Below are 25720 nucleotides of genomic sequence, written 5' to 3'. Positions count from 1 at the left end.
GTATATTTTTAAAAAGTAAGTAACAAAGCGTTGTTTCTAAAATACCAAGGAAAACATATATGCATGAATAAATTCGAATGTTATTTACCCCAAGTCATGAACCTGAAATTTTCTTTTTGTATAATCCTACAAAAAGCTCCTCAAGACTATTTTTGAATAAATTATATCATCACTAATAAATACTCAATATATATTTAAACATGAATAATAAGAAACTAAGCATGAAGGAGCCATCCGTGCAAATTTTATTACAAAATCATTTTTGTCCGGAAGAGAAAAAAAATCAGATATAGTTGTATTATAAAAGAATAAAAATGAACTTAGAACTTCATGTCGTGAGGGAATTGACCCTTAGTCAAACCGAAGGTAGAAGCCAAGTATTGACGAAGGAAAGGAGTCTTAGCGACAACTTCGAGAAGAGCCTTGTCAATAGCCTTTTGATCAGCAGCCTTAGATTCGGGGAAGGCAGCCTTCTTTTGTTCACCTTCAAGGAAAGCCTTTTCAGCCTTAGCAGCGGACTTCTTGAAGTAAGCATCATTGAACTTCTCATCAACCTTGACAGAGGAGATGTCGAGCTTGGTGGAGGTGGCGATGACGTAAGCTTGGTTGACACGTCTGAGAGGAACACCGTTGACCTTGAAAGGACCAGTGACAAGGAGAAGACCGGAGTCGAGTTGCTTCAAGACGACAACACGCTTACCACGGTAACGACCAGCCAAGAGAATGACGACGGTACCAGGGGTGATGGAAGAACGCAAAGCGGTCTTCTTGGCAGTCTTACGGGAAACCTTGGGTTGAGGGACATCCTCAGCAGGGTAGAAACGAGCAGCCTTTTGAGCAGGAATAACACGCTTGTTACCGTTCTTAGCACCCTTAACTTCGACGGTCTTATCAGTAGCAGCTTCCTTAACGGGAGCAGCAACAGCAGTTTGCTTGCGCTTGTATTGTGCCTTCTTGGAGTAGGCAACAGAACGAGAGAAGCGAGAAACGCCAGGAGCAAGGAAGCTATTTCTAGGTGCGTGAGGCATTGTAGCTAAAAAAAAAGGTTGGATAAAAAAATATAAGTATATATTATAGAAACATGTATTTTCCCCAGTTAAAAGTCTATATCCATATTTTTTTTTCTTCATAAATGAATGAGCATTTCAAAAGAATTCTATTTGATTCAATCCATGAATTTAATATGTTGCAGTACAGATTGTAACCCATTGTACTAGAATTAATTATAAATCTAAATGCTGTACATTATATTCAATGTAATTTTGGAACAAGTCAACAATTTAAGTTGAATGTTGAAATTGACATTATTTTGTTCAAGCTGCTTTAATTAATTACCAACATCGAGATTTTTTTTTCGAAAATTTGCAAATCTAGAATGTGCTTCAATTTAGAGTCGATATTTTGCATACTGTCCATGTGTATTACAAGTAATAACGAATGGATGGAAAATCCAAAACGTAGATAGAATGATGATCAAAAGATGGATGTATATAGAAAAAAAGAAATTGCTGGATTTCCTTTTTGTTCATAAACCGAATCAAATAGAAAAAGCTTGTAATGCATCCATTCATCTATAAAGACACCTTCCCACCAAAGTGTCGCCCTTATCCTTACTTTATGAATATGTATATTACCTTTTGGCAATCACGAAAAAGAGGATGATGCGTTAAAGAATTACAACGATTATTTAACAGGACCCCCTTTCTTCTACCCTCCTTCATCTCTTTCCGGTGGTGGCCCGCAAAAAATTGTCGGACAATTAATTATGTATTTATTGATTGGCTTATTGAGAAAAAATTAAAGCTTTTTAACAAACGTCTTTAACAATGATAAGTCTTAAAGCAACCTATGATAACACTTCAAATGGCAAGCATCAGGTGATTGAAGTCCCACACGACTCTGATGTGTTAACTGATTCCGTCAATAAATTAAAAGATCAAATCAATTCCTTTTTAACACATGTTTTAGAAATTGAAAAGCAGGGAAATGCAGTACCGACAGTTGAACAGGATCAAATCGAGAATGAAAAAGAAAATGAGGAGGAGGAGGAAGAGGATAATTCCCCAATGACTGCCAATAAACCAGATTTTGAAGAAGAAAAAGCAACAAAGAAGTTAAAGATGGATTCTTAACAAACGGATTATAGAAATTTTAATAAAAAATATATACATATATAATTTTCTATATTTATTAACTATAAAGGGGAGAAAAATTCATCTCGTATGTATACAACGCACATTTACTAATTGTAATATAACATATATGATATTAGATGAATAATATAGAATAATAAAAAAAGTACATTCGATAGTAGGAAATTTGGATTCATAGGATGTTTGCACTTTTGAAATCATTTGAGCAAACAAAGCCTATATGCCATACAACAGTAGCTGAATATAACGTAAAATGGAAATTGTAGTAGATTGTTCAATGTAATTAAGTGTTATACGTTCCCCAATTAGCGAGGCATCTATAACAAAAAAAAAAAAAAGACATCATACCACTATTTTGATAGAAGTAATTTATTATGAAATAATTATAATTTATATAAAAAAAACAAGTAGTTTTCGTATGCTGTTAATCTTTTACTATATATATTTAGAAGGATAGTAAAAGATAAAGCATTATTAAATATTGTATTCACTCATAATTTGGAAGCAAAGTAGAAAAGTTTGGTAATACTTAACGATTGAAAAGAAAAACAACGACTAACTATAATATTGAAGAATGAGAGTAAAAGTCCTTTTACGAGATAAAGGCAATCATGTTTATAATCAATCAAATAAACATAAATGCTCAATATTATAGGATTTATTAAAAATTTAATGTAAAGATTTATATATAGTACTTAGCTTGTTACCATTATAACTTGCCATATTTCTTTATTATTATCAAAGATTATACTACCCATACTTAGAAAGGTATGAGAGAAAATAAAATAAAATATAGAACTTGTTAACATATATGTACATATCTCGCTTAAAGCATATACTCATACCAAATATAATTCTTCTTATACCTTAATAGTATGTATAAATGTACTATAAAGTTACAATTGTTTCTCCTTTGTATATATGTAAACCAATAGGTAGAGATTATTATCATGCCTTTGTTAACAAAAGCAGGTATTATACATAAAGAGATATATCGCTTACTAATAAAATTATTCAAACATAAGTCTCTTTATTCAACGAGATACTGCTTTCTATAATAATTAATTTTGTTTAATGTACAAAATAGACTAATCTCGATAAATAATGTAAACAAGCTTGAAATGTTATATTCTCATTAATAATATAAACATCTATATATTATCTCTGAAGAGCTATTTTTTTTCTCTTTTATTATTTATTGCATCAAAGGAATAAGTTTTCTAATTTTGAACTTGATACCATTAAGTATAAGTAAATAAAACATTATCTTTTAATTAGAATAGGCTTAAATCAACGTATTGAGCAAGAAGATAATATCCATTATAAACACAAGTTTTCTCAGCAATTCCAGAAGATATCATATTAGTTAATGACTTTATGCCATCACCTAAATAAGGGCTTATTTCTCTTTGGACTTTATACCATTTTTTTTTAATTTCTTTTTGTAATTTATAGAGGCCCTTTAGGACGTTTATCGGACAACCAAAGTAATAAATATTGAGAGCAGTTGCGCCTTTTTTTTTTCATATCTTTAGCTAATTATTATTATTTATATTGTAAAATAAAATAAAATAAAATGAAATTGCTACATTTAATCATCGCAAGGTATAACAGCTAAAAATTAAATGAATAAAAAAGAAACATGTAATAAACTAATTAATGTTTAGCTTTTTAATAACTATAGCAACTGCACTTGAAATTCAGGGTAAAATTATACCAAATGTTATAATCAATGGTAAGATTCATCAAATGATGTAATTAGAAAGAAACAAAAATTAATTTATATTTTTAGATGTGTCAAAGATCGATTCTTCAACAACACGAATTTCACTCAATGGGATGCAATATACAACTCATATTAAAGCAAATGGCGAATTCAAGTTGTAAAATGCAGTTTATTTTATTAATGAGACATATTTTAGCGTGTTAATTATGAGACTAATATATGCTTGTTATTAGTTCTAATGTCGAACCAGGCTCTTATTTACTAGAAGTGCAAAGCATTCAATATATCTTTCCAAAGGTAAACAATTAAAAAATATATTTTTCATACAAATTATTATAATTTGCTCAATCTTCTATATATATATATATAAATATACATATATGTATATAAAAGATGCGCGTCGATATTGATGAGGACAACCAAGTCCACGCTGCTTATTCTGGACTTGCTATTGACTGGAATCAAAAAGGTTACTCAGTTAATTATCCCCTAGAAGTTCAAGCTAAAGCAGAATCAGAATATTTTATGGTATTAAATAATTTGGAAAATGGATACATAAAAATATGTAATAATAATGAAAAAAAAAATTGTTTTTAGCAACGTCAAGGCTTCAATCTGATGGGAATGTTTAAAAATCCTATGTTTTTGATGCTTGGTTTTAGTGCAATTATGTTATTCTTTATGCCCAAAATGATGAATACATTACAAAATATGGGTAAGTATTTATAAGCTTATACAAAATACATGATTGTTGAATATAATTCAATAGACCCCGAAGCTTCAGAGGAATTTAGTAAATCTCAAGCAGAAGCGCAGAAGATATTAGCAGATATGCCAAGTTTATCACAAATGTTTGCTAAAAAATAATTTACTAGAATAAAAATTATTAAGTAATAAGCCAAGCATTTTCAGTACAAAAAAAAAAAAAAAATAAATAGTTTTATCTAATACGCACAATGATCATGCTAGGCGGGGCCTAAAATGAAAATACTATTAAAAACAGTCTGGGGAATATTATTTATTTTCTATTTTTCTATTTTTTTAATCAAATGTCTCCTGCTATTAAATTTATTAAGCCATTTATTAAGCCATTATTTCTCCAGAATAAACCCTCTTTAAGTTTAAATACTCGAGCTATTTCAAGGTTTTATACTACAGTCCCTAAAGCCGAGATAGCTTCAGTAGGAGATGATTCCCTTCAGGTCAAATGGTCAAACCAACCAGATACGTCTGCGTATAGCTATTTATGGCTAAGAGATAACTGCCCCTGTCAGCAATGCCTTCATCCTTCAAGTCTTCAAAAGCTTCATTCCTCAGCAGATATTCCCTTGGATATTAAGCCAGTTCAAGTTAAATCTATTGGCGAAGAGGAACTCGAGATTATATGGAATCAACCTTTGAGGCATGGTCAAAAAGATGTTAACCACACTAGTCGTTTCCCAGTCGAATTCTTACAGCGCTATCAGTCAAATAAAGCAAGTGAGAAGTTTAGATTTAATCATATTCAACCTCAAACTTGGAATGCAAGCGAATACAATCTTGACTGGGTTACTTTCGAAGATTATATGAACACGGATAAAGGTCTTCATACTATCGTACAACGTTTATACAATAGAGGGCTTGCATTTATCAAGGATGTTCCTTTAAAAGATGAAGCCTGTACTCAAGTTGCTGAAAGAATAGGTCCAATCCAGGAAACATTCTATGGAAGAGATTTTGATGTCAAGAACGTAGCCAAGTCCATCAATATAGCTTACACAAGTTTGTATTTAGGTTTTCATATGGATCTTATGTAAGACAAATTATAGTAATAATAATAATAATAATAGCGTATTTATAATATATAATCTGACTTTAAATATTTATCCGTTCTAAAAAGGTATTTAGATAGCCCACCAGGAGTTCAGCTTTTACACAGCTTAAAGAATACTGTCACTGGAGGTGCCTCTATCTTTGTCGATTCTTTCCGTGCTGTTGAATTATTGAAGCAAAAACACCCAGAAGACTATGAAATCCTTAGGAATACTCCTATTACCTTTCATTATAATAATAATGGTCATCATATGTATTATAAGAGACCTACTATTGTAACAAATGAACTTCATAGTGGTCCTGCATGGGAAACGCATGTAAATTATGCTCCTCAATTTCAAGGTCCCATGGATGATCTATCACCATCTGAAGCAAAAAAATTCTATAGTGCTTTCCAAAGATTTGCAGATTTTATTGAAGACGATTCGTTACGCTTTCAGTTAACACTTCAACCAGGTCAACTTGTTTTGTTTGCTAATAGACGCGTATTACATGGTCGTACCTCTTTTGATCCTGCAAGTGGTGATAGACATCTTAAAGGAACTTATTTGAATTTAGATTCTCTTAAAGATAAACTTCGAGTGTTAAATGCTCAATATGGTTTCAATCCTCAAATCTAATAAAATAATTATTTTTATTTTATTTCTATAAATGTATCTATATATTCTAACCAAAAAAAAAGGGAGGCAAAACAAAACAAAAGGGAAATGATTACATTTTTTTAAATTTAGCTTGAACAAAGATTCTATCGATTCTCTTTTCCATGCTTCGATTAATTGTTTCTCTATACACATATTGACATTCTACAGTACTAAAACCTTCTGACTCAAATCTAGTCTTTAAATCTTCTTGAGAGAAGAAGTAACTCATCGTTCCATCTTGACGCACATAAAAATTATTATCTAAACGTTTGTCTGAGGCAGCACTAAATTTGACTTGTGCTTCATCATAAATACCATAATCACGAAACAGAACAAGGCCACCAGGTTTCAGCACGCTATAAATATTTTTGATAGCAGTTTCCATTTTTTCTGGTGGAATAGCTGAAAAGACAAAAATGGCAGACACCTGTAAAAAAATAGTGGATTTCGTAAATAACAATGTATGCATATATAATATTTCATTTTTCTTTACCAAATCAAGAGAATTTTCAGGAATATTATCTGTTAATTTATCAGCAGTAAGATCGCACACAAATGCTTTACAACGAGATTCATTATAATTGTCATTTGATTTCACCATGTCTACTGCACGTTTGGAGAAATCGCAAGCATAAATAAATATTGCGGGATTTTCTGCTATTAATGGAAAAACAAAATTGCCTACACCACAACCAATTTCTAAACATTTTTGTTCTTTTGATTGATCTGCAAGTTCTTTAAATTCACGATCTGTCCAATGACGATCTAATAATAATTATAAAAACAAATGGTGAGAAAGGATAAAGAAAACAAAAATGATATATATTCATACCTTTAAAAAATTTTGTAGTATTTCGTTTGTAAAAGAGATCCCAATTTTTAGCTGCTTCCTTTTTATATTTTGCTTTCCAGAATTCAGGTACTTCTTTTTCGTCTTTTTCGATGATTTCTTTTGCTCTTTTTAAAAGTTTTTCTAAGCGTTCATCTTCAATACAATTATCATAGCGTCGTTCTAGTTGTGATGGTGAATCAGACATGATTTATTCTACAAAAAAAAAAAAAAAAAAAAAAAAAAAAAAAAACTGCTTCAAAATTTTCTCTTCCTTTTTTTTTAAAGTCAGTATTATATATAAAAATTGATCAATTCTCTACATTGCATATCTATCCTTTCGCTACTAGTTAAATAATATTATTTTACTCTTTCCTATATTTCAATTCATCTATAATATTTTTTTTCTTTAAAAAAGAAACAAAATCAACATTAGCAGTAGTGATTAAGTTATGCTGTAATCAATATAGCTTTATAGAGTAGTTATATAATATACAATATACTAAGCCTTATTATGTAATGAATATTAGCATATAATATATTGCTTTTAGCATAATAAATAAACTATGCATACAGTAAATTTTGTTAATAATGATTCACCTTCGTAGTCAACCAAAAGTTTCCTCTTTTTTACTGTATATAAAAGACGAGACACATCATTTAATTTTATTTGTCTAGAAAACCATCCCTTTTCTTCTCTTCTCTCAAAATATAAGTTCAATTATGAAGCTTATTAAACAATATTCAATAATTTAATTGAATTAACAAAAGATATACTATAATTGTTTATTAATTAAACATCAGGTAATTTATAATACAATTTTAAATAAATGGGTAAATAATTCTGTAAAGAATACATGTATATATTATAATCCTCTATATAATCTTATCATCTTCTTTTTCTCTTCCACCTTTTTTTTTTTTTTTTTTTTTTTTTTTTTTTTTTTTTTTTTTTTTTAGAAACGTAAATCCCAACCAATCATAGGACCTAATTTAGGTAATACTTCAGTAACGGTATGCATATCCTTGTCACCTCTACCAGAAAGACAAATAACAATATCTTTATCCTTAGGGAGTTGAGATGCTATTTGATACGCAACATAGACAGCATGTGAAGATTCAAGAGCAGGAATGATACCTTCTAATTGAGTTAATTTCTTGAAGCCGAGCAAGCATTGAGCATCATCAGCAACATGATACTCAGCTCTACCACAATCTTTCAAATAAGCATGTTCAGGACCTACACCTGGATAGTCTAAACCAGCGCTAACAGAATGTGTTTCAATAATTTGACCTTTAGGATCTTGCAAGAGATATGTACGCGTACCGTGGAGTACACCAGGAGTACCCTTAGTAAGTGTAGCAGAATGTTTTTCGGTATCAATACCATCACCTCCAGCTTCAACACCAATGATTCTAACTGATTTATCATCAACGAAAGGATGAAACATACCAATTGAATTTGAACCACCCCCTACACAAGCTACAACAGCATCAGGTAATTTACCAGCTTTTTCAAGCATCTGTCGCTTTGTTTCTTTACCAATAACAGATTGGAATTCACGAACAATTTGAGGGAAGGGATGTGGTCCGATAGCAGAGCCAACAAGATAATGTGTAGTAGAGACATTAGCAACCCAATCACGCATAGCTTCGTTAATAGCATCTTTAAGTGTTCTTGATCCATTCTGTACAGGAACAACAGTAGCACCTAACATTCTCATACGGAATACATTAAGAGCTTGACGACGACAATCTTCTTCACCCATATACACAACACATTCTAAACCAAACTTGGCACATACAGTAGCAGTAGCTACACCATGTTGACCTGCCCCAGTTTCTGCAATAATACGTTTCTTGCCAAGGCGCTTAGCAAGTAATATTTGCCCAACTGCATTATTAATCTTATGAGAACCTGTATGATTCAGATCTTCACGCTTTAACCAAATTTTTGCACCACCAGCATCTTCAGTTAAACGATTGGCAAATTGAAGTTGAGAAGGACGAGAGATATAATCATAATAAGACTCAAATTCTTCCTTAAATGTAGGATCTTCCATGGCTTCCTTGAAGCATATTTCAAGTTGAGTAAGACAATCGACAAGAGCTTCAGGAACATAGGCGCCACCAAATTCACCAAAGCGAGGATCCAATTGATAAAAGTTCTTGATATCATTAGGAGAAAAGGGACCACGTCCTGCAGCATCATTCACTTCAAGATCAGCAAGACCAGTGTGTGAGCCAGCTATGGTCTTAATAGGCTCAGTACGACCCGTGATTTCAGAAGCGTATCGCTGAACAATCTCTGCCACATCTTTCTTTTCAGCAACAGCATCTCTGATAATAGTGATAAGACGAGAACCAATAACAACACCTTCAGAATGAGCACCTACTTGAACAAAATGCTCACGTGTAGAGACACCAAAACCTACAGCCAAGGGAGCATCGGTATATTTCTTGATACGGGATACAATAGAAGGTAACTCATCGCTAACGGTATCTTTAGCGCCTGTTACACCCATACGAGAAATAACATAAATAAAGGAATCAGCAATTGTAGCAAGTAATTCAATACGAGCTTCGGTAGTAGAGGGTGCAATCAAAGGAATATAAGACAAGCCGTACTTGTAACAAATATTACGGAAATTATGAGATTCCTCAGGGGGTAAATCAACTAAAATATAACCATTGACTCCAGCCTCTTTACAATCTTTAACTATCCTTTCCTCTCCATATGCAAGAATTGGGTTATAATAGCCCATAAAAACAACAGGGATTGTTAATCCACAAGCACGAGCATCACGAACCATTTGAAGACACATAGGAATATCTGTGCCATGTTTAAGTGAAGCCTGTACAACAAATAGATCATATACATGAAATGAGTTATATTAAGTCATATTATCATTGGCCGTATATAATAAACATTAACTTACAGTACTAGCATATTGGATAGTAGGGCCATCAGCAAGGGGATCAGTAAAAGGAATACCTAATGTTTCCGAATATAATGATTAGTTATTTTGATATTCTTTCTATAGTGCTTTATTCTTCCGGATACATGTATACACTCTTCTTGATAACAATAATAATAATAATAATAAAAAGCATGGGCATACACACGCACACACACACATTCTCTCTCACTCCCTGCATATTCAAAACATATCTTTTATTTTTTTTATTTGAAAAGGAGTATTCTTACCTAACTCAATAACATCAGCTCCTCCTCGTTCCAAAGCCAACATACTTTCTACGGTTTCCTTAGGAGTGGGGTAACCAGCAGTAAGAAAAGTGACAAAAGCAGGACGATCTAATATAAATTTAAAAGATTAGCTAATGTCAAATGAAACCATGCTAATCATTATGTATTTTTTTTTCTTCTTTTTTTCTTAAAAAAAAACAAAATAAAGTATCTTACTTTGCTGTTTAGCTGTTTTAAATGCGTGACGAAGACCAGCAGACATTGTTTGAAGAATAAAACGAGAAAAAGATAAAGTTTATGTCAAATTAAAATCAGTTTATCTAATTAATTTAAATGCTGCTTTATAGAATAATTAACCAATTAAAATTTGAGTATGAGTCAGGATTAATATTGGTCATAAGCCTTCGCACTTAAATCCTTTAGACCGAGAATATTAGCACTAAAAATTTAAATCCTCTAAACCTTTCTTGCCATTTAACTCCTGTAGATCAAATATCCTTCTTTGACTATTTTTTATTTTTATTTTATTTTTTTTAAAAGAAAATAATTGGATTACTATACGCTACATTTGTTGTAAACATTATTCGACCTTATTATAATCACTTCTAAACAAAAAGCACAGGGTGTTCATTAATAAATAAAGAATATATTTTATGTACTAATACAAGTATTAAATAAGAAAAAAGAAAAGAAGCTTTATGCAGCCAATATACATGTTATTGAGGTTAGTTTTTATTAGAAAAAAAAATTATAAATATATATAAATGTATACATATTATATGTTTATATGGTAATGTAATTACTATATTACTATGGTAGTTAACTTCTCTTATTAATGGCTTAAAGCCATATAATTTTGTGCTTGGAGAGGTCCAAATGATGTAGTCTGTCCGGTTAATGAATTATTCAAAACAGCTTTGTTGTTGCCTTCATCTGGTGGTAAGAAAATAACTCTAGCATTTTCTGTTCTGGATATACTATTCAATGTTTCAAGATATCTAATTTGCATTGCTGAAGGAGTACTTAATATATCTGCTGCTTCTCTCATAAGTTTTGCTGAATCAACCTCTGCTTTTGCAAAAATAATCTTTGATTCTCCTACCCTCTTAGCTTGTGCTGCGGCAGAAAGTGATTTTTGTAGTTCTTTGGAGAAGTTGAAGTCTTTAATTAAAATAGATTCAATCTATTTATAAGTGTAAAAAAAAACATGCATACATTTTATCAATATTTATATACATGTGTATATGATTAAAAATTATTTAGATTACCCTAACTCCCCATTCTGTAGCTACACGTCCAGTAATTTCTTCTACTTCTTGAGCAATAGCATCTCGATTTTCTACACATTCTTGTAATGTTTTTCCACCAAAAATATGACGAAGTGTAGTCTGGGTTCTATTATATATTTATATGTATCTATTCATGGGCACTTTATATACATGTATATAAATTACCTTTCTATTAAAGCTTTTTTAACGTCTCTCACTCCAAATGAAGCTTGGTATGGATCAATAATGTGCCAATATAAGACACTATCAATAAGTATTGTAATATTATCTTTTGTCATCACATATTGAGATGGAATATCGGCCACCTGAATTTTAACATCGACTCTTTTAATGGATTCAGTAACAGGATTAATCTATAGTATATTTTTATGTAAGCATTATATATATAGATATATATATTGTCCGTGCTCTAGATTCACTACTGTTACGTTCATACCTTGGTAAGACCTGGATCAACACACTTATAAAATTTGCCAAATCGAGATATGAGACCAACACTTCCTTGATCCACTGGCTTGTATGGATTAGGAAACCCAATACAACATGGAATCTACATAATCCATTAACATTCCATAAACTAGTATATGTGCCTTATATACTTACAGCTCCTATAGTACCAAGAATACTACCGATAGTATTCATCATCGTACCGTACCATCCCTAATAATAATAATATATATACATATTATAACAATAACAAGTCTATTAATTTCGTTTCTTTTTTTTTTTAATAATAATTCATAAACAGGTATCAACATACATGCTCAATAGTACTAATATCAAGTTCTAATGCAAAACTAGGTTGCCCTTTAGCTTCTTCAAACTGTTCTCTTTGATGTGAAATTGAATTATTATGATATGAAGGACTACTTGTAGAAGCAAAATCATCTCGTCTTTTAATTGAACTTGTTAAAGGGGTACTGTCGGTTACGTGTTCCATTATAATTTATGAAATAAAAAAAATAAATAAAAAGAAAGAAAGAGAGGAAAAAGGATAAAAGGACAACTGCTAAATAATTGTGTGAAAAATTATAGTAACCATAATTAAAAGTTAAACATACTAAGCTATTCCTTTCTTTTTTTTTTTTTTCAATGTAAAAATTGGCTCAGCTATTGGAAATCTTATCATAATAAATCGTGTAACTTGCTGAGCCATGAATCATTCCATTCATGCACATAGTACATAAAATTGGATACTCTCAAAGTTACACGGCTTAGCAAAAGACTTGAAATACCACTGCTTAGCTTTTTTTTTGTTCCCCGCAAATTATAATGCAATACAAGCAAGATATATCTTTACGAGTATTTTTTTTTTTTTTTTGTATTTATCTTTGCATCTTTTCTCTCTTCCTTTTTTTAAAGAAAAAACCGTTTCTTTTCTTTTCCATTATTTAATTTTTTTTTAACAAATGAATTATCCTAAAGCAGGTAAAATAATATAAGATCAATACGTTTCGATTTATTAATAATATATATATATCTATAGAAGGTCTCGGTGCCGGCATTGCTGTTCGTGGCGTTCAAGCTTCATATGCAAAAGAACTTGATATTAGCAAAGATATCCCACATGTAATTTGATATATTCCTTGCGCCTTATGTGTTTTGTTTTGTTTTTTTTTTTCGCTTAGAAAAAGAAAGAAAGAGATACTAATTTTTTTTTCAATAAATTATTTTATATAAAAAGGGAATATATGAAACAATGATGACTTGTCTTGGTAATTCACTTGGATTCTTTGGATCGGTATAATAACAATTAAATAGTATTTAAACATGACAGTATAATTTATGATTTTATTTATACAGTTTCCATGTATAGTGTGCTGTCCTAATCCTTATAAACAAATTCGACAAGGTAAAAAAAAATAAATAAATAAATAAATCAAAAGTCCTATATTTATTTATATATGTGTGTATAAATAATGCTCATATTGAATCAGGCGATGTTGGGCTTGTTGAAAAGTTTGGTAAATTCTATAAATGTGTTGATCCTGGATTAGTTAAAGTGAATCCTGTTACGGAAGATTTGAAAAAAGTCGATATTACAATTCAAGTTACTGAAATTCCTAAGCAGGAAATTATTACAAAGGTATATTTGTTAATACTATAGGGTTAGAAGGACAATCTTAAAGTAAATGTCTTTCTTATTAATCATTTTCTTCCTATACTTTTTTTTAAATAGGATAATGTGAGTATAAGTTTAGAATCTGTTATTTACTGGCATGTTGTAGACCCTTATCAAGCAATCTATGGTGTTGCGGATGTAAATCATGCCTTGATAGAAAGGTATATGTATAAAATGGAATTTAATTACTTTTGGACAAAACTAACTGAAAGGGAACGCTAACCTTTTTTTTAAAAAAAAAACGTAATAGAGCAAGTACATCACTACGTGATGTTTGTGGTGGTCATTCAGTTCAAGATCTTATTGAAAATAGAGAGGCTATTTCTGAAGAATTACATGAAATTATAGGTCCAATTGCTAAGAGTTGGGGATTAAAGGTAATTATTTTTTTTTCTTTTTAACCAATCTGATATTAAATAGCTTATGATATGAATATGTATATATTATTGCATGATTGTTTAGATTGAATCTACACTTATTAAAGATATTGGACTCTCTCAACAATTACAGGCATCACTCTCCTCAGCAGCCCAGGCTAAAAGGTTGGGTGAATCTCGAGTAATTACTTCTAAGGCTGAAGTGGAGGCAGCCAAATTAATGCGTGATGCTGCTGATATTTTGAATACACCAGCAGCAATTCAAATACGTTATTTGGAAACTTTACAATCTATGAGTAAAAATAGCTCTGGCCCTACAACTATCTTTGTACCTCTTCCTCAGCAAAAAATAAATTAAGATAATAATCATAATAATTATAAACATTAATACGACTATCTATTTGTATGCGTGTATTTTTAAGAAATCCTAGTATTTATACATGTATAGGACTATAGTATTATATCTATTTTGAAAATAAATTTGGAATTTTTAATAAAGTTATTTGCTGATGAAAGATCATATGATGCATACTATTTTCTATATTTTAAAGTAATCTCTATTACCACCATCTTATTCAACTAAAAAAAAAAGTATTTTAATTGTAAATAGATTATATAAATCTTAAAACTTCCTTCTACTATACTAGATTGTTTATCTATTCATTTACAAGTAACTTTAACTTTTAGAATATGTATATGTGTATATAAATATTTGCAAACTATGCTTATACTAAACATAATAGGAGTTATTTCTTTACTTTGGCTTGAATAAAAATAAGTAAGTATAATTACTATTTAATCACTATTGAAAATGCATTTAATCATAGTAAAGTGCCATATCTACTGTGGTTCTGTAAACGAGTTTAATCCAGCAAGTGTAGACATTATTACCATGTAAATATTCAAATTTAGCATTAAGCCAAATTGTTAGATCTGTTGAATATACTACTACTAATGTTATAATCTAAGTGATATATATACATAGTTATATATATACTCTTTAATGATATTTTGTATATCCATCTTACATTATAATTGTAGTAATACCTTGATAATTTATTATCAAGAATAATTCATATAATCTTTATACTGTAGCGGAGGCTTATTTTTTTCTTTTGATATAAAAACATTTGTTTTAAAGAGATTGATATACTAATTCTATGTAATATACATATATGTATATTTGTGTATGTGTGTGTATATATATATTTATGTATTGAATAGTAGTGCATATAAATTTAGAGTAGTTATAGGTAAATGTATTGCAAAATTATACAAAGTTATTTATCGTGCATTAGATATACATTATATTGTAATCGGGAATTTTGATTTCGAAAAAAAAAAAAGGGGGTCGACATATCTTACGTAATCCGGAGTTTATTTTTCTTTTTATTTTATTTTACAAACTGCTAAGGATATACAGATAACTATATAATAAAAAGCCAATGACCTGTAGAGTCGCATATGATCTTATAAGTAATGAAAGCATTTATATTAGCCTATTCATATATATATATATATATATATATATATTTGTAAAATATTATATAATGAAGAGCAGATATATTTCACTATGTATAATCTAAAAAAAAAAATCCAAATAAAAAAACAAAACAAAATTTAAATTGTATAACTAATACTGTATTAAGCTTGATTGTGTCATACTATTACTGTTAAATAGTTTCCTGGGTACAGTCAAAGAAACTAGGTTGGGTCAATAAAAAATTTTTTTGACCATTTCCAAAATAAATTGGGATAGGGTTGCAAAATTAGGACGCCAATATGAAAATGGGACATTGGTACGAAAATAGTACACAGAAGGGAATATGGGAAATTAAGATACTTTAGTTTGTTTAGTCAAATCAAAATTGTTACAACTTCTTACCTGTAACATCATTAAGTCGTCGGTTCACCGGAGTGAGCCGGGACAACCACATTGGAGGTGGCGGTTTGTCGTTTGAAGACGATGGGGCGGTCATTGTCATTCCATATAGACTGAGCTATGTAAAATATATTTTTGCTGGCCATTACATCTCGAATCCAAAAGGTATTGCAAGTTTTACACTTCAATACTTGATGGATTTTTTTTATCATGGTCATCTTCCCTACACTTCAGATTTTCTATATCATTTTTAAAGCAAGAATTGCAGATCTGTGAAGAATTGGTTTTAGCTGAAAGTGCAATATGTAAACTATGTGTTATTTTCTTTCTTAATAACCTTTGATGTATTAAATTCATTGATGTTTAGTAGCAAGAGTTCTCCAAGCCTTTGCCTTGTTTTTAATTGTTGATGTATTTTATTAGATACGTCATGACGGAGACCTTTGAACTTGATATGATCCTTGTTTTTTTAGTCCGTCACCAAGGACCACCAGAGGCATCTTGCTGCTGTTTCCCTTTCCAAAACAGACTTTGTTGTTTCTGCTGTAAGCTACAGATATAATAATTAGAGTTTACTGAAATAATATTAATAATAAAAAAAGTGTATACCTTTTTGATTTTGGGATGGTGGTGAGTGTTCTTTCTTCTTGAGCAGTACGAGGCTTACGAGTTTTCCTCCTTCTCTTTCTGTTTTCCTTTGTCTTCTTTCTCCTGCTTTTATTATACTTCTTTCCACCATTTATTAAGATGTTGACACTTTCTTGGATGGCTTTTTGGGAACTAAGATAGTTCAACCATTTAATCTTAGAAGCTTCAAAGCCATAGAAATTAAGCAAAGTATTCATGTGCTGTAGCATGTGAGTTATGTACAAAACAAATTGTTCTACAGACGCAGTTTTAGGCGAAGGAATGTCTGTTTCAATCTTTTCAATACCTAATCTCTGTTTGCGCTTCTGTTGCTCTTTCATTCGTCTTACACTTCCACCCATATTGTAATATTCGATTGAGGACAAGCGACGTATGTCAGTGCCACCGTGATAAGAGACGAACGGATCCCGTCTTCCTGGGTCTACAGTACATGGACAGAAATGCTTGTCCACCTCTTCGCTTGTAAAATCGTTCAACTCTAGACAGATATTGTCTTCTGGTGATGACGGAAGCGCTTTTCTAGCAAATAAAACTCTGCATGTGTAGCCATCAGTATACAATCCATTGAGAAACATCTTTCCTTTTTGTTCAGGCAGTGCTTGAAGCTTTTCACAACTATATATTTTTTTTCGTCAGTAATTTGATTTATAGATATATGTAATAGTAATGTATACCTTTGAATGCCCAGCTTCTTAAAGTCAAACATTTGATAGAAGCATCTTTGTTTATGATCGAAAGGAGATGATTCATTAGTTTGCTTTTTTTTGTTTAGCATCTGGGAAAATTCCGGTTAGGTTCTGAGCATTAATCTTTATGAATCGCCAGTGCAATCCAGGATTTGGGAATAGACTAAAACGTCTTGGAAGTAGGGACTTAATCAAATCGCTTTTGTCATTTTGAGGAGTTTGGGCCTTGTATATATCATCATATTTTTTTAACGATATGCCCTTAATGCGGATAGAATTTTGAAGGGTTCATTGTTTAAGCTTTCTTTAGACACTGGAAGCTTGGACATGCGATTCTTCACTTCTGAAATCAAAGGATTTAAGAAACTTGGGAGATTATTGGCCACATCCGGATCAGAAGGGGCAAGAATATCATTAGGTATAGAGGATGACTGGGAATGTGTAAGCACTTGATCATATACATGATTATATATCCAAGTTCTTGATACAGCCAACTTTCGCATTCTAGTTTATACAATTTTAGTATAAAAAAATTTGAGAAACTGAACATGTATATCAAAGAGTTTGTTTTTATCTCTCGCTGCTTACTGGGTACTTCGTCCTTAATATACAAACTAGAAAATATACTCAGTGTAAAATGTGTCATATTGTAATGAAAGCTATGACGTGAAGTCTTGTTATTATAATTGAAGAGAATATATCTTTTGATTATTTAAATTCATTTTTATAACTGAGCAGAATTACTTCAGCTATCATTTAAACAATAAAGGCCTTGTTGGTTAAGTAAAAGTTATACACAAATGAATTTTATCTTCGACTCTTAGATCATGAAGTACTAGAATGATACGAGCGCTATAGAGGATAGCTGTTTTTTAGGGTTACAACCCTTAAATCAAGGCAAAAAAAAAATCTTTAAATTTGTTCAGTATAGTCCCACATTCGCGTTCGTGTCCCATATTCTCTTATGTGTTCCATTTTCACACTGATTTCCTATTCTCATACTGGTGATCCATATTCCCTTCTGTGTACTATTTTCGTACCAATGTCCCATTTTCATATTGGCGTCCTAATTTTGCAACCCTATCCCAATTTATTTTGGAAATGGTCAAAAAAATTTTTTATTGACCCAACCTAGTTTCTTCGACTGTAACAAAAGTCTATTGCGGCTTTAATTATCAAGTTGCAATATGAAAATGACTGAGTTTATGTAGCTTGACTGAGCCTTAATTCTTGATCAGTCTTTTTATTTTAAGCCTCAATATTTGAGATAAGAGTCTTTAGAAATAAATAATTTTTATTGGCGAATTAAAGAGATCTAAGTATATCACATCAATAGTATTGAAAATAAGATATATTCATGTCTTTTTTTTTTCCAAATTAATCCGCGGAATTCAATGGTTTGCATATTATACAAATAGTAACAATAAGCTTGATTTATGATATAAAAATAGACTATAAAGAAGCATTCATAAAATGAATAATGACTAAAAATAAAGACTATAACAAATAAAAATAATAAGATATTTGTACATGTGTACATAAATGTATTAAAGGTTTTCCAAACATGAGATTAATAAAAGGAAGATTATTATTACGTAAACTTGGTTAGGGTTAACGTAAAGTTTATATTTATTAATCATTTCCAACTTTTATCCAATAAAATTGAAAACGGTTAAATTGATCAATTCTAGAAAAAGCTATTCCCCCATTTCAAGTCACAAAAAAACAAAAAAAAAAAATCTTATTCAACTACTACAGTAGTAGCAGCAGTAGCAGAAGCAGCAGGTAATTTATGCTAACCAGCACTTTATATCTTACTTTCATATCTTTTAACTGATTTCAGATTCTTTTTATAATAGGATCAGAAAGAAAGAAAAAATAAAAAATATAAGGACTCGATAAAAACGTAAAATCCTTCTACAAGTTGATTTGATAATGTGTCCGGATAACGTATTTCAATTTAGCAGTCCCCTAAAAAAAAGCAGGCGCCCATTAATAGCTTACATCATCCGAGACCTTCACTAAAAATGTTATATATAATGTGTACTTTTTTTTTTCGAGTTTTTATTCTTTCTTTCCTAATTTTTCTTTATTTATTAGGGAAATTTATCTTTAAAAATGGTTGAAGCTGTGTAAGTTATCTCTGTTAATAATTCGAAAAAAAAGAAAAAGAAAAAAGTATCCTTAACGCGTTTATATTATTATATTTAATAGTGCTGATATTGGTCTTATTGGTTTGGCCGTTATGGTAATTATGATGATTTAAACATTTTCTTTTATATATTTGTATATACATATACATGTATAAATATATGAATACTAAATATAGATGCCTATGTTCTTTGAAATAGGGTCAAAATCTTATTTTGAACATGAACGATCATGGCTATGTTGTTTGTGCTTACAACCGTACTACTTCCAAGGTTGACGACTTCTTGAACAATGAAGCCAAGGGTACAAAGATTGTTGGCGCTCATTCTGTTGAAGAATTCTGTGCCAAGTTGAAGCGTCCTAGAAAGGTTATGTTGCTCGTTAAGGCTGGTGCTGCAGTTGACGCTTTTATTGAACAATTGTTACCTTATCTTGAAGAAGGTGATGTTATTATTGATGGTGGTAACTCTCACTTCCCTGATTCTATTCGTCGTGCTAAGGAATTGGAACCTAAGGGTATTTTGTTTGTTGGTTCTGGTGTCTCTGGTGGTGAAGAAGGTGCTCGTTATGGTCCTTCTTTGATGCCTGGTGGTAACTCTAAGGCCTGGCCTGTCATTAAGAACATCTTCCAAGATATCTCTGCTAAGGCTCCTGATGGTGCTCCTTGTTGTGATTGGGTTGGTGAATCTGGTGCTGGTCATTATGTTAAGATGGTTCACAACGGTATTGGTAAGTTTTAAACTATGATTATTCATCAAATGCGCGTCATTATTTGGGAACACGAATCTTAACTTTATTTTTTTATTCCGAATAGAATATGGTGATATGCAATTGATTTGTGAAGTTTATCAAATCATGAAAGAAGGTCTCGGCATGACTCATGAAGAGATGGCTGCCACTTTTGAAGAATGGAATAAGGGTGAATTGGATTCTTTCTTGATTGAAATCACTCGTGATATTCTCAAGTTTAAGGATACTGATGGTACTCCTCTTGTTGAAAAGATTCTTGATACTGCTGGTCAGAAAGGTACTGGTAAGTGGACTGGTATTGACTCCCTTGATCGTGGCATTCCTGTTACTTTAATTGGTGAAGCTGTCTATGCTCGTTGTCTTTCTGCCTTGAAGGGTGAACGTGTCCGTGCTTCTAAGCTCTTGAAGGGTCCTTCCTACAAATTCCAAGGTGATAAGGCTAAATTTGTTGCTCAACTTGGTCAAGCTCTTTATGCTGCCAAGATTGTTTCTTATGCTCAAGGTTTTATGTTAATGCGTCAAGCTGGTAAGGATTATGGATGGAACTTGAACTTTGCTGGTATTGCCTTGATGTGGCGTGGTGGTTGTATCATTCGTTCTGTCTTCCTTGGTAAGATCAAGGATGCTTACACCAACAACCCTGAATTGGAAAACTTGTTGTTTGATCCTTTCTTCCAAGATGCTACCTCTAAGGCTCAAGAATCATGGAGAAATGTTATCTCTCAAGCTGTTCAGATGGGTATCCCTACCCCTGCTCTCTCTACTGCCTTGAACTTCTATGATGGTCTTCGTCATGAAATCCTTCCTGCTAACCTTCTTCAAGCTCAACGTGACTACTTTGGTGCTCACACTTATGAACTCTTATCTAACCCTGGTAAGCACATTCACACCAACTGGACCGGTAAAGGTGGTAATGTTTCTGCCTCCACTTATGATGCTTAAACATTTTTAAATCTTATATATTAACCTTGTCTGTTATATAATATTTCATCCTTTTTCTCTCTGTATTTCTACATTGTTTATCTATTTTTTTTCCCGCCCTTCTTTCCTCTTTTTTTTTTCTTTTCTTTTTTTTTTTTTTTTTTTTTAAAAAAAAATATTGTGAGAATATCATTTTAATTTGCTTTGCATATCATGTATAGTCACTAAAAGAAACTAAATGCTTCTTTTGTTAATAATAATAAAAGCCACAATATATGTCACAATTTATTATCATGTATTGTTTTTCTAATTTGGAAATTAATAATAATATGCAGTAAATTTTTAACTCAATTTTTACTGGGTTATTATAAATACTCGGTTTTATAAATGGTTTCTGCTTTACTATTTTTATTTTTCTCTTTTGTTTTTTTTTTTCCTTCTAAATAATCAGTATGAAATTAACCATTCTAATATTCCTGATAGGATATTTAATTTCTCTTGTACATTCAGAAGATGTTACATTAAAACCAGATAATATCAATGAGCTTATCAAATCAGGCACTTGGTAAGTTTCTCTTATGCCAAAATAGATATGAATATAAAAAAAAATCAAATTAACATTCTTTATCAGGTTGATTCTACATTATTCTCCGTATTGCTTTCATTGTAGAAATTTTGGTAAAAGAGAAGAAAAAAAAAAAAAAAAAGAAAGAGAGAGAATAAAGTAATGGCCATTACTGATCAACCCTCTTCTTCCTCCTTCTCTCTCTCTCTCATTCTCTCTCAAAAATATATGTATAAATATATATATATGTATATATAGCTCCTCACTGGGAAAAAGCAACAAAGGAATTTGACCATCTCGCAGCTGACAGTGATATTCATTTTGGTAGTATTGATTGTTCGACACAAGGGGATTTATGTGATGCTCATGGCATTATGGGCTACCCTACTGTACAATTATGGGAAAATGGTGAAAAGATTGAACGTTACATGGGAGCAAACTCTTATGAATCTCTCATAGCTTATATTCAGAATAAAGCTGAAACAAAATCTCACCAAGAGCCTATTAATAGAACACCTCCCTTGATTGCAGAAAAAGAATCGGAAGAGAGGATGGAAGTAAAACAAGAGCCTAAATCAAATGAAGAGATAGAGAAAGCATTAGAAACAGAATCTGAAAAAGATATTATGGAAGCAGCTATTTTGCCTAATTCTAAAGGAATTTCAGTGAACTTGGATAGTGATCTATTAAAAAAAATTGCATCAGGTCAAGTTCCTTGGTTTATTAAATTTTATGCACCTTGGTGTCCTCACTGTAGAAGATTGGCTCCTACTTGGACCGAAATGGCCTCTCAACTTCGTGGTCAAGTTAATGTAGGCGAGGTGAACTGTTTAAAATTACCAAGTAAGGACTTTTTTTTTATTGTTACTATCTATCCCTATTCTTACTGATATGCAAATATATATATATGTATCTGTTAATAGCTCTTTGTGAAGAATTTAATATCGATGGATACCCTACTCTTCAAATGTTTGGTCATGGAGAACCTATTGATTATAATGATGATCGTTCTTTAGTTAGCCTGATGAAATTTGCAAATGAGCATGCGGGGTTTGTAACCAAAATAAAAGACATTTTTATTATCTATTAACATTGATTCTTGTTTTAGTCCTTCTGTAAAAGAAGTGAATGCAGATGAATTAAGTCAATATTTGTCTATAAAAGAAGTTGTGTTCGTTTACATGTATAAAGAAAAGGACAACAAATTACCTGTAAGTTGGTTTTATTTTTATTTATTTATTTATTTATTCTGAAATGTCATGTATTTCTTCAAAAAAGGAATTACTTGAAACTGTTTCAAATAAATTTAGGTCAACTATTCCCTTCTTATGTACACAAGATGATCGAGTCTTGGAAAAGTACAATATATCATCCTCTAATTTACCTGTTGCCTTGATCGCAAAGGATAACAAAATTCACATGTATCAAAATGCACGTAACTTGTCACAAAATACAGACAAGAATCGTAATGCCTTTATCAATTGGATTGAAAATGAACAATATCCTTTAGTCACTAAACTGGGTCCCAATAATCAACAGTCTATTTTACAAAAGAACCATGCTCCTCCTGTTGTCTTGAATATCGTTAATGCAAAGGATGCTATTAGTCAATCTAAATTTCGTAATATTGCTAAAGCATGGTATAAATCAACTCCTTCGACTCAAATCAAACTTATCTTTGCTGAGATGGATCGAGCTATGTGGAAAGACTATGTATCAGAGAAGTTCAAGGTAGAACATGATGAGACTGCAAAGATCATTATCTACGTTCCAGATGTATGTATACAAGCCAATCATCAAAGCAGAGACACTTGACAGTTAGATGTACTGACTTTATATATATATATGTGTGTATAGGAATTTAAATATTATAACAAAGATATGAATGGATATGAATTAGATTTAGATAAACCAGAGGGACTTTTTATTGCCTTGAAGAACCTTGATCATCTGAAAGGTCAGTCTGTTTTAGCTGCTCATGAAAAAGTAGGTGTGGCTGTTGTGAATACGATGAATTGGATTTCAATACATTGGTTTATAAGCATGATTGTCTTTGGTCTTGTGTTTGGCGTTATTTATAGATATGTAACCTATCACGCTCCTAAGAGGCTTAATTCAGGAAACAGTTTTTTGCCCTCTTTTGATCATTCTTATGAATATTCTCATAAGGATTAAAACAAACAAAATAGAAAAAAATAAAATAAAATAAATCATGTAATTTATTATTATAAAACAGTTACAAAAAGAAGAAGAAGAAAGGGGGGGAGAGGAGAGGAGAGGGGGGAATAGGAAAAGAATCTCTTTTTTTTTTCTTCTTTTTTCTTTTTTTATGATTTACGAATGTCATCTTTTGTTGATATAGAAGGCGATAAAGAAGAGGAAGGTGATAATGAACGTGCACGACGGGTGTTTAATAATACATGGTCACTTGGAGAAGCTGTTGTAAGTTTAGTGTCACAATTCTCTTGTTTAATAATTGTACTACTATCATCATTATGAACTGCCGCTGTTGTTGTTGCTGTTGCTGTTGCTGCTGCTTCTGCTTCTGCTTCTGCTGCTGCTGCTTCTGCCGCTGCTGCTGCTACTACTACTTGACACTCTTTTCTACCTAAACTTGTATCAATTGGAGGTAAGATGGGTTTAGTGGATCGAGGAGAAGAAGTGGTAGTAGTAGTAGTAGTATTAGATGGAATAGTAGATCTTCGTTCTGATGGTTGTTGAGCCAATGTAAAAGGCCGAGAAACAGTAGTAGATTTTCTCTTTTTGTGACTGGTAGTGGTGTCCTGTTGTTGACGATTTGTGGGTGAAGAGGACAATGGAGAAGGGGGTCCACCATTTCCTCTTTGAATTTTAGCTTTTAAAGCTTCCATCACTTTATTATGTGATAATTTATCTTGTTGGTGTTCCTCGTTATTGTTATTGCTTGTTGACGATGAAATAGAAGATCTACTACGCTTTTTATGATGATTATCTTCATTTGTAGTTGCAGATAAGGTAGTTTTATTGTTAGTTATGTTAGGATGACTATTTAAAGAAGAAGAAGATGATGATGATGTTGATGATGTTGATGAAGAGGAAGGAGGATTTGTAGGTGTAGCATTAGTAGGATGAGATGGCGGTTGCTGAGGAGGGCAAAGTGGATGAGCAGAATGAGGATAAGGGACAGAAGGTGAAGGAGGAGGTGGATGATGGCTATGATGATGATATGATGGTTGATTGTTTTGTCCCTGTTGAGATGGGTAATGAAAGCGTGCAAGTAATTGTTGTTGAACAGGTGCAAGTCCATAATAAGGACCATAAGTAGGTGGCTGGGAAAGTGGTAATGGTGGTGGAAGTGTAGGTTGCTGTTGAGGAGGAATAGAAACATATCCCTGTTGTGGTTGTCTTTCAAATCTTGCTGTTGCCTTTACTTGTTCACGAGCAAAGTCTAAGTCCATTTGACGTATTATAATACGTGCTTCCTCTGCTTTAAGTGTATCTCTAGCTGCTTTTTTCTATGTAAATAGAGATAAGAGTCCTCCCCTTTTTTTTTCGTCGTTATATAGTCAACATTAATTTTATTATCTACCTTATCTTCTTCAGATTTAGCAGTTAAAATATATTTTAATAATTCAGGATCACTACTGTATCGATCTAATATTTCTTTTACAGTAATTTCATTCATATTAGAATTAGAGGTAGCAGAATAAGTAGTGTTATTTATAGACTTTAAATGAGACGGTGAAGGTGGGATTGGCCATTGAAAAGCGGACGTAGCTTGTTTAGAATGCGGCGATAAAGAGTTTGGATGTGGTGAATTGTTTGGCATCTAATTATTAAAAAAAAAAATAAAATAAAAAACAAAAAAAAAAAAAAAAAAAGGGTGCAGCATACTTCATATAATAAATTTGTTTACAAAACTGATAATCTAAATCCAGAAAATATGACGCAATCAGTATGCCTTAAATCTTAGGCACCGCG

At 31.6% G+C, this 25720-nt stretch overlaps 13 protein-coding genes across 13 annotated transcripts; 6 read left to right on the top strand and 7 right to left on the bottom strand.

The window, feature by feature from the left end:
* Positions 1-320: 320 nt before the first annotated feature.
* Positions 321-1028, bottom strand: BX663DRAFT_429417 (ribosomal protein L6e-domain-containing protein; the record flags this gene model as incomplete). Its single annotated transcript, XM_051522729.1, has 1 exon — positions 321-1028. The coding sequence occupies one exon, from the start codon at positions 1026-1028 to the stop codon at positions 321-323; it is 708 nt and encodes a 235-aa protein (XP_051385546.1).
* Positions 1029-1658: 630 nt separating this feature from the next.
* BX663DRAFT_500149 (uncharacterized protein) lies at positions 1659-2491 on the top strand. Its single transcript, XM_051526281.1, has one exon. The coding sequence runs from the start codon at positions 1827-1829 to the stop codon at positions 2130-2132; it is 306 nt and encodes a 101-aa protein (XP_051385545.1). The 5' UTR covers positions 1659-1826; the 3' UTR covers positions 2133-2491.
* Positions 2492-3669: 1178 nt separating this feature from the next.
* Positions 3670-4831, top strand: BX663DRAFT_468177 (uncharacterized protein). Its single transcript, XM_051524084.1, has 7 exons — positions 3670-3758; positions 3821-3888; positions 3946-4036; positions 4113-4176; positions 4273-4407; positions 4477-4594; positions 4649-4831. The coding sequence occupies exons 1-7, from the start codon at positions 3730-3732 to the stop codon at positions 4744-4746; spliced, it is 603 nt and encodes a 200-aa protein (XP_051385544.1). The 5' UTR covers positions 3670-3729; the 3' UTR covers positions 4747-4831.
* Positions 4832-4928: 97 nt separating this feature from the next.
* Positions 4929-6311, top strand: BX663DRAFT_429639 (uncharacterized protein; the record flags this gene model as incomplete). The annotated part of the gene is made up of 2 exons (XM_051522747.1): positions 4929-5671; positions 5759-6311. The coding sequence occupies 2 exons, from the start codon at positions 4929-4931 to the stop codon at positions 6309-6311; spliced, it is 1296 nt and encodes a 431-aa protein (XP_051385543.1).
* Positions 6312-6402: 91 nt separating this feature from the next.
* BX663DRAFT_484061 (S-adenosyl-L-methionine-dependent methyltransferase) lies at positions 6403-7369 on the bottom strand (the record flags this gene model as incomplete). The annotated part of the gene is made up of 3 exons (XM_051524531.1): positions 6403-6759; positions 6826-7097; positions 7165-7369. 3 exons carry the CDS (start codon positions 7367-7369, stop codon positions 6403-6405), a joined length of 834 nt encoding a protein of 277 aa, XP_051385542.1.
* A 727-nt stretch (positions 7370-8096) lies between these two features.
* On the bottom strand, positions 8097-10656 carry BX663DRAFT_500140 (tryptophan synthase beta subunit-like PLP-dependent enzyme). Its single transcript, XM_051526280.1, has 4 exons — positions 10586-10656; positions 10370-10477; positions 10101-10156; positions 8097-10016 (listed from the first exon to the last, which is right to left on the bottom strand). Exons 1-4 carry the CDS (start codon positions 10629-10631, stop codon positions 8118-8120), a joined length of 2109 nt encoding a protein of 702 aa, XP_051385541.1. The 5' UTR covers positions 10632-10656; the 3' UTR covers positions 8097-8117.
* Positions 10657-11069: 413 nt separating this feature from the next.
* Positions 11070-12748, bottom strand: BX663DRAFT_500138 (uncharacterized protein). Its single transcript, XM_051526279.1, has 6 exons — positions 12419-12748; positions 12262-12318; positions 12095-12208; positions 11824-12011; positions 11638-11764; positions 11070-11552 (listed from the first exon to the last, which is right to left on the bottom strand). The coding sequence occupies exons 1-6, from the start codon at positions 12596-12598 to the stop codon at positions 11202-11204; spliced, it is 1017 nt and encodes a 338-aa protein (XP_051385540.1). The 5' UTR covers positions 12599-12748; the 3' UTR covers positions 11070-11201.
* Positions 12749-13041: 293 nt separating this feature from the next.
* Positions 13042-14691, top strand: BX663DRAFT_535155 (uncharacterized protein). The gene is made up of 8 exons (XM_051530593.1): positions 13042-13086; positions 13145-13227; positions 13343-13399; positions 13462-13510; positions 13596-13744; positions 13838-13941; positions 14031-14157; positions 14243-14691. The coding sequence occupies exons 1-8, from the start codon at positions 13068-13070 to the stop codon at positions 14513-14515; spliced, it is 861 nt and encodes a 286-aa protein (XP_051385539.1). The 5' UTR covers positions 13042-13067; the 3' UTR covers positions 14516-14691.
* A 1825-nt stretch (positions 14692-16516) lies between these two features.
* On the bottom strand, positions 16517-17623 carry BX663DRAFT_558962 (uncharacterized protein; the record flags this gene model as incomplete). Its single annotated transcript, XM_051531832.1, has 3 exons — positions 17362-17623; positions 16649-17302; positions 16517-16589 (listed from the first exon to the last, which is right to left on the bottom strand). The coding sequence occupies exons 1-3, from the start codon at positions 17460-17462 to the stop codon at positions 16517-16519; spliced, it is 828 nt and encodes a 275-aa protein (XP_051385538.1). The 5' UTR covers positions 17463-17623.
* Positions 17622-18019, bottom strand: BX663DRAFT_549544 (uncharacterized protein; the record flags this gene model as incomplete). Its single annotated transcript, XM_051531160.1, has 2 exons — positions 17622-17821; positions 17962-18019. 2 exons carry the CDS (start codon positions 18017-18019, stop codon positions 17622-17624), a joined length of 258 nt encoding a protein of 85 aa, XP_051385537.1.
* Positions 18020-19455: 1436 nt separating this feature from the next.
* Positions 19456-21322, top strand: BX663DRAFT_500120 (6-phosphogluconate dehydrogenase, decarboxylating). The gene is made up of 4 exons (XM_051526278.1): positions 19456-19505; positions 19588-19621; positions 19725-20253; positions 20339-21322. Exons 1-4 carry the CDS (start codon positions 19492-19494, stop codon positions 21214-21216), a joined length of 1455 nt encoding a protein of 484 aa, XP_051385536.1. The 5' UTR covers positions 19456-19491; the 3' UTR covers positions 21217-21322.
* A 292-nt stretch (positions 21323-21614) lies between these two features.
* Positions 21615-23983, top strand: BX663DRAFT_500114 (thioredoxin-like protein). Its single transcript, XM_051526277.1, has 7 exons — positions 21615-21760; positions 21827-21873; positions 22019-22603; positions 22684-22810; positions 22869-22971; positions 23039-23536; positions 23618-23983. The coding sequence occupies exons 1-7, from the start codon at positions 21648-21650 to the stop codon at positions 23933-23935; spliced, it is 1791 nt and encodes a 596-aa protein (XP_051385535.1). The 5' UTR covers positions 21615-21647; the 3' UTR covers positions 23936-23983.
* On the bottom strand, positions 23984-25594 carry BX663DRAFT_558959 (uncharacterized protein). Its single transcript, XM_051531830.1, has 2 exons — positions 25329-25594; positions 23984-25254 (listed from the first exon to the last, which is right to left on the bottom strand). The coding sequence occupies exons 1-2, from the start codon at positions 25566-25568 to the stop codon at positions 24088-24090; spliced, it is 1407 nt and encodes a 468-aa protein (XP_051385534.1). The 5' UTR covers positions 25569-25594; the 3' UTR covers positions 23984-24087.
* Positions 25595-25720: the final 126 nt, after the last annotated feature.

This window comes from Cokeromyces recurvatus, assembly GCF_025118155.1.
Source record: "Cokeromyces recurvatus strain NRRL 2243 chromosome Unknown BX663scaffold_5, whole genome shotgun sequence".
NCBI lineage: Eukaryota > Fungi > Mucoromycota > Mucoromycetes > Mucorales > Mucoraceae > Cokeromyces > Cokeromyces recurvatus.
Note: the sequence above shows the minus strand (reverse complement) of the source record. Positions and strands in the feature narration are given on the sequence as shown.

Coding starts and splice junctions, on each gene's coding strand:
- BX663DRAFT_500140 (XM_051526280.1), bottom strand. CDS start 10,631: ATGTCTGCTGGTCTTCGTCACGCATTTAAAACAGCTAAACAGCAAA. Junction 10,478..10,585: donor TAAAACAGCTAAACAGCAAA/GTAAGATACTTT, acceptor AATTTATATTAG/ATCGTCCTGCTTTTGTCACT. Junction 10,157..10,369: donor AGCTGATGTTATTGAGTTAG/GTAAGAATACTC, acceptor CGGAAACATTAG/GTATTCCTTTTACTGATCCC.
- BX663DRAFT_468177 (XM_051524084.1), top strand. CDS start 3,730: ATGAAATTGCTACATTTAATCATCGCAAG. Junction 4,408..4,476: donor CAGAATCAGAATATTTTATG/GTATTAAATAAT, acceptor AATTGTTTTTAG/CAACGTCAAGGCTTCAATCT. Junction 4,595..4,648: donor GAATACATTACAAAATATGG/GTAAGTATTTAT, acceptor ATAATTCAATAG/ACCCCGAAGCTTCAGAGGAA.
- BX663DRAFT_500138 (XM_051526279.1), bottom strand. CDS start 12,598: ATGGAACACGTAACCGACAGTACCCCTTTAACAAGTTCAATTAAAAGA. Junction 12,319..12,418: donor ATATTAGTACTATTGAGCAT/GTATGTTGATAC, acceptor TATTATTATTAG/GGATGGTACGGTACGATGAT. Junction 11,553..11,637: donor CTACAGAATGGGGAGTTAGG/GTAATCTAAATA, acceptor ACTTATAAATAG/ATTGAATCTATTTTAATTAA.
- BX663DRAFT_558959 (XM_051531830.1), bottom strand. CDS start 25,568: ATGCCAAACAATTCACCACATCCAAACTCTTTATCGCCGCATTCTAAA. Junction 25,255..25,328: donor CTAAATCTGAAGAAGATAAG/GTAGATAATAAA, acceptor CTATTTACATAG/AAAAAAGCAGCTAGAGATAC.
- BX663DRAFT_500149 (XM_051526281.1), top strand. CDS start 1,827: ATGATAAGTCTTAAAGCAACCTATGATAACACTTCAAATGGCAAGCAT.
- BX663DRAFT_535155 (XM_051530593.1), top strand. Junction 13,400..13,461: donor CACTTGGATTCTTTGGATCG/GTATAATAACAA, acceptor TTATTTATACAG/TTTCCATGTATAGTGTGCTG. Junction 13,745..13,837: donor AGCAGGAAATTATTACAAAG/GTATATTTGTTA, acceptor TTTTTTAAATAG/GATAATGTGAGTATAAGTTT.
- BX663DRAFT_500120 (XM_051526278.1), top strand. Junction 19,622..19,724: donor TTATTGGTTTGGCCGTTATG/GTAATTATGATG, acceptor TCTTTGAAATAG/GGTCAAAATCTTATTTTGAA. Junction 20,254..20,338: donor GATGGTTCACAACGGTATTG/GTAAGTTTTAAA, acceptor TATTCCGAATAG/AATATGGTGATATGCAATTG.
- BX663DRAFT_500114 (XM_051526277.1), top strand. CDS start 21,648: ATGAAATTAACCATTCTAATATTCCTGATAGGATATTTAATTTCTCTT. Junction 21,874..22,018: donor CTTTCATTGTAGAAATTTTG/GTAAAAGAGAAG, acceptor ATGTATATATAG/CTCCTCACTGGGAAAAAGCA. Junction 22,811..22,868: donor TTTGCAAATGAGCATGCGGG/GTTTGTAACCAA, acceptor TTCTTGTTTTAG/TCCTTCTGTAAAAGAAGTGA.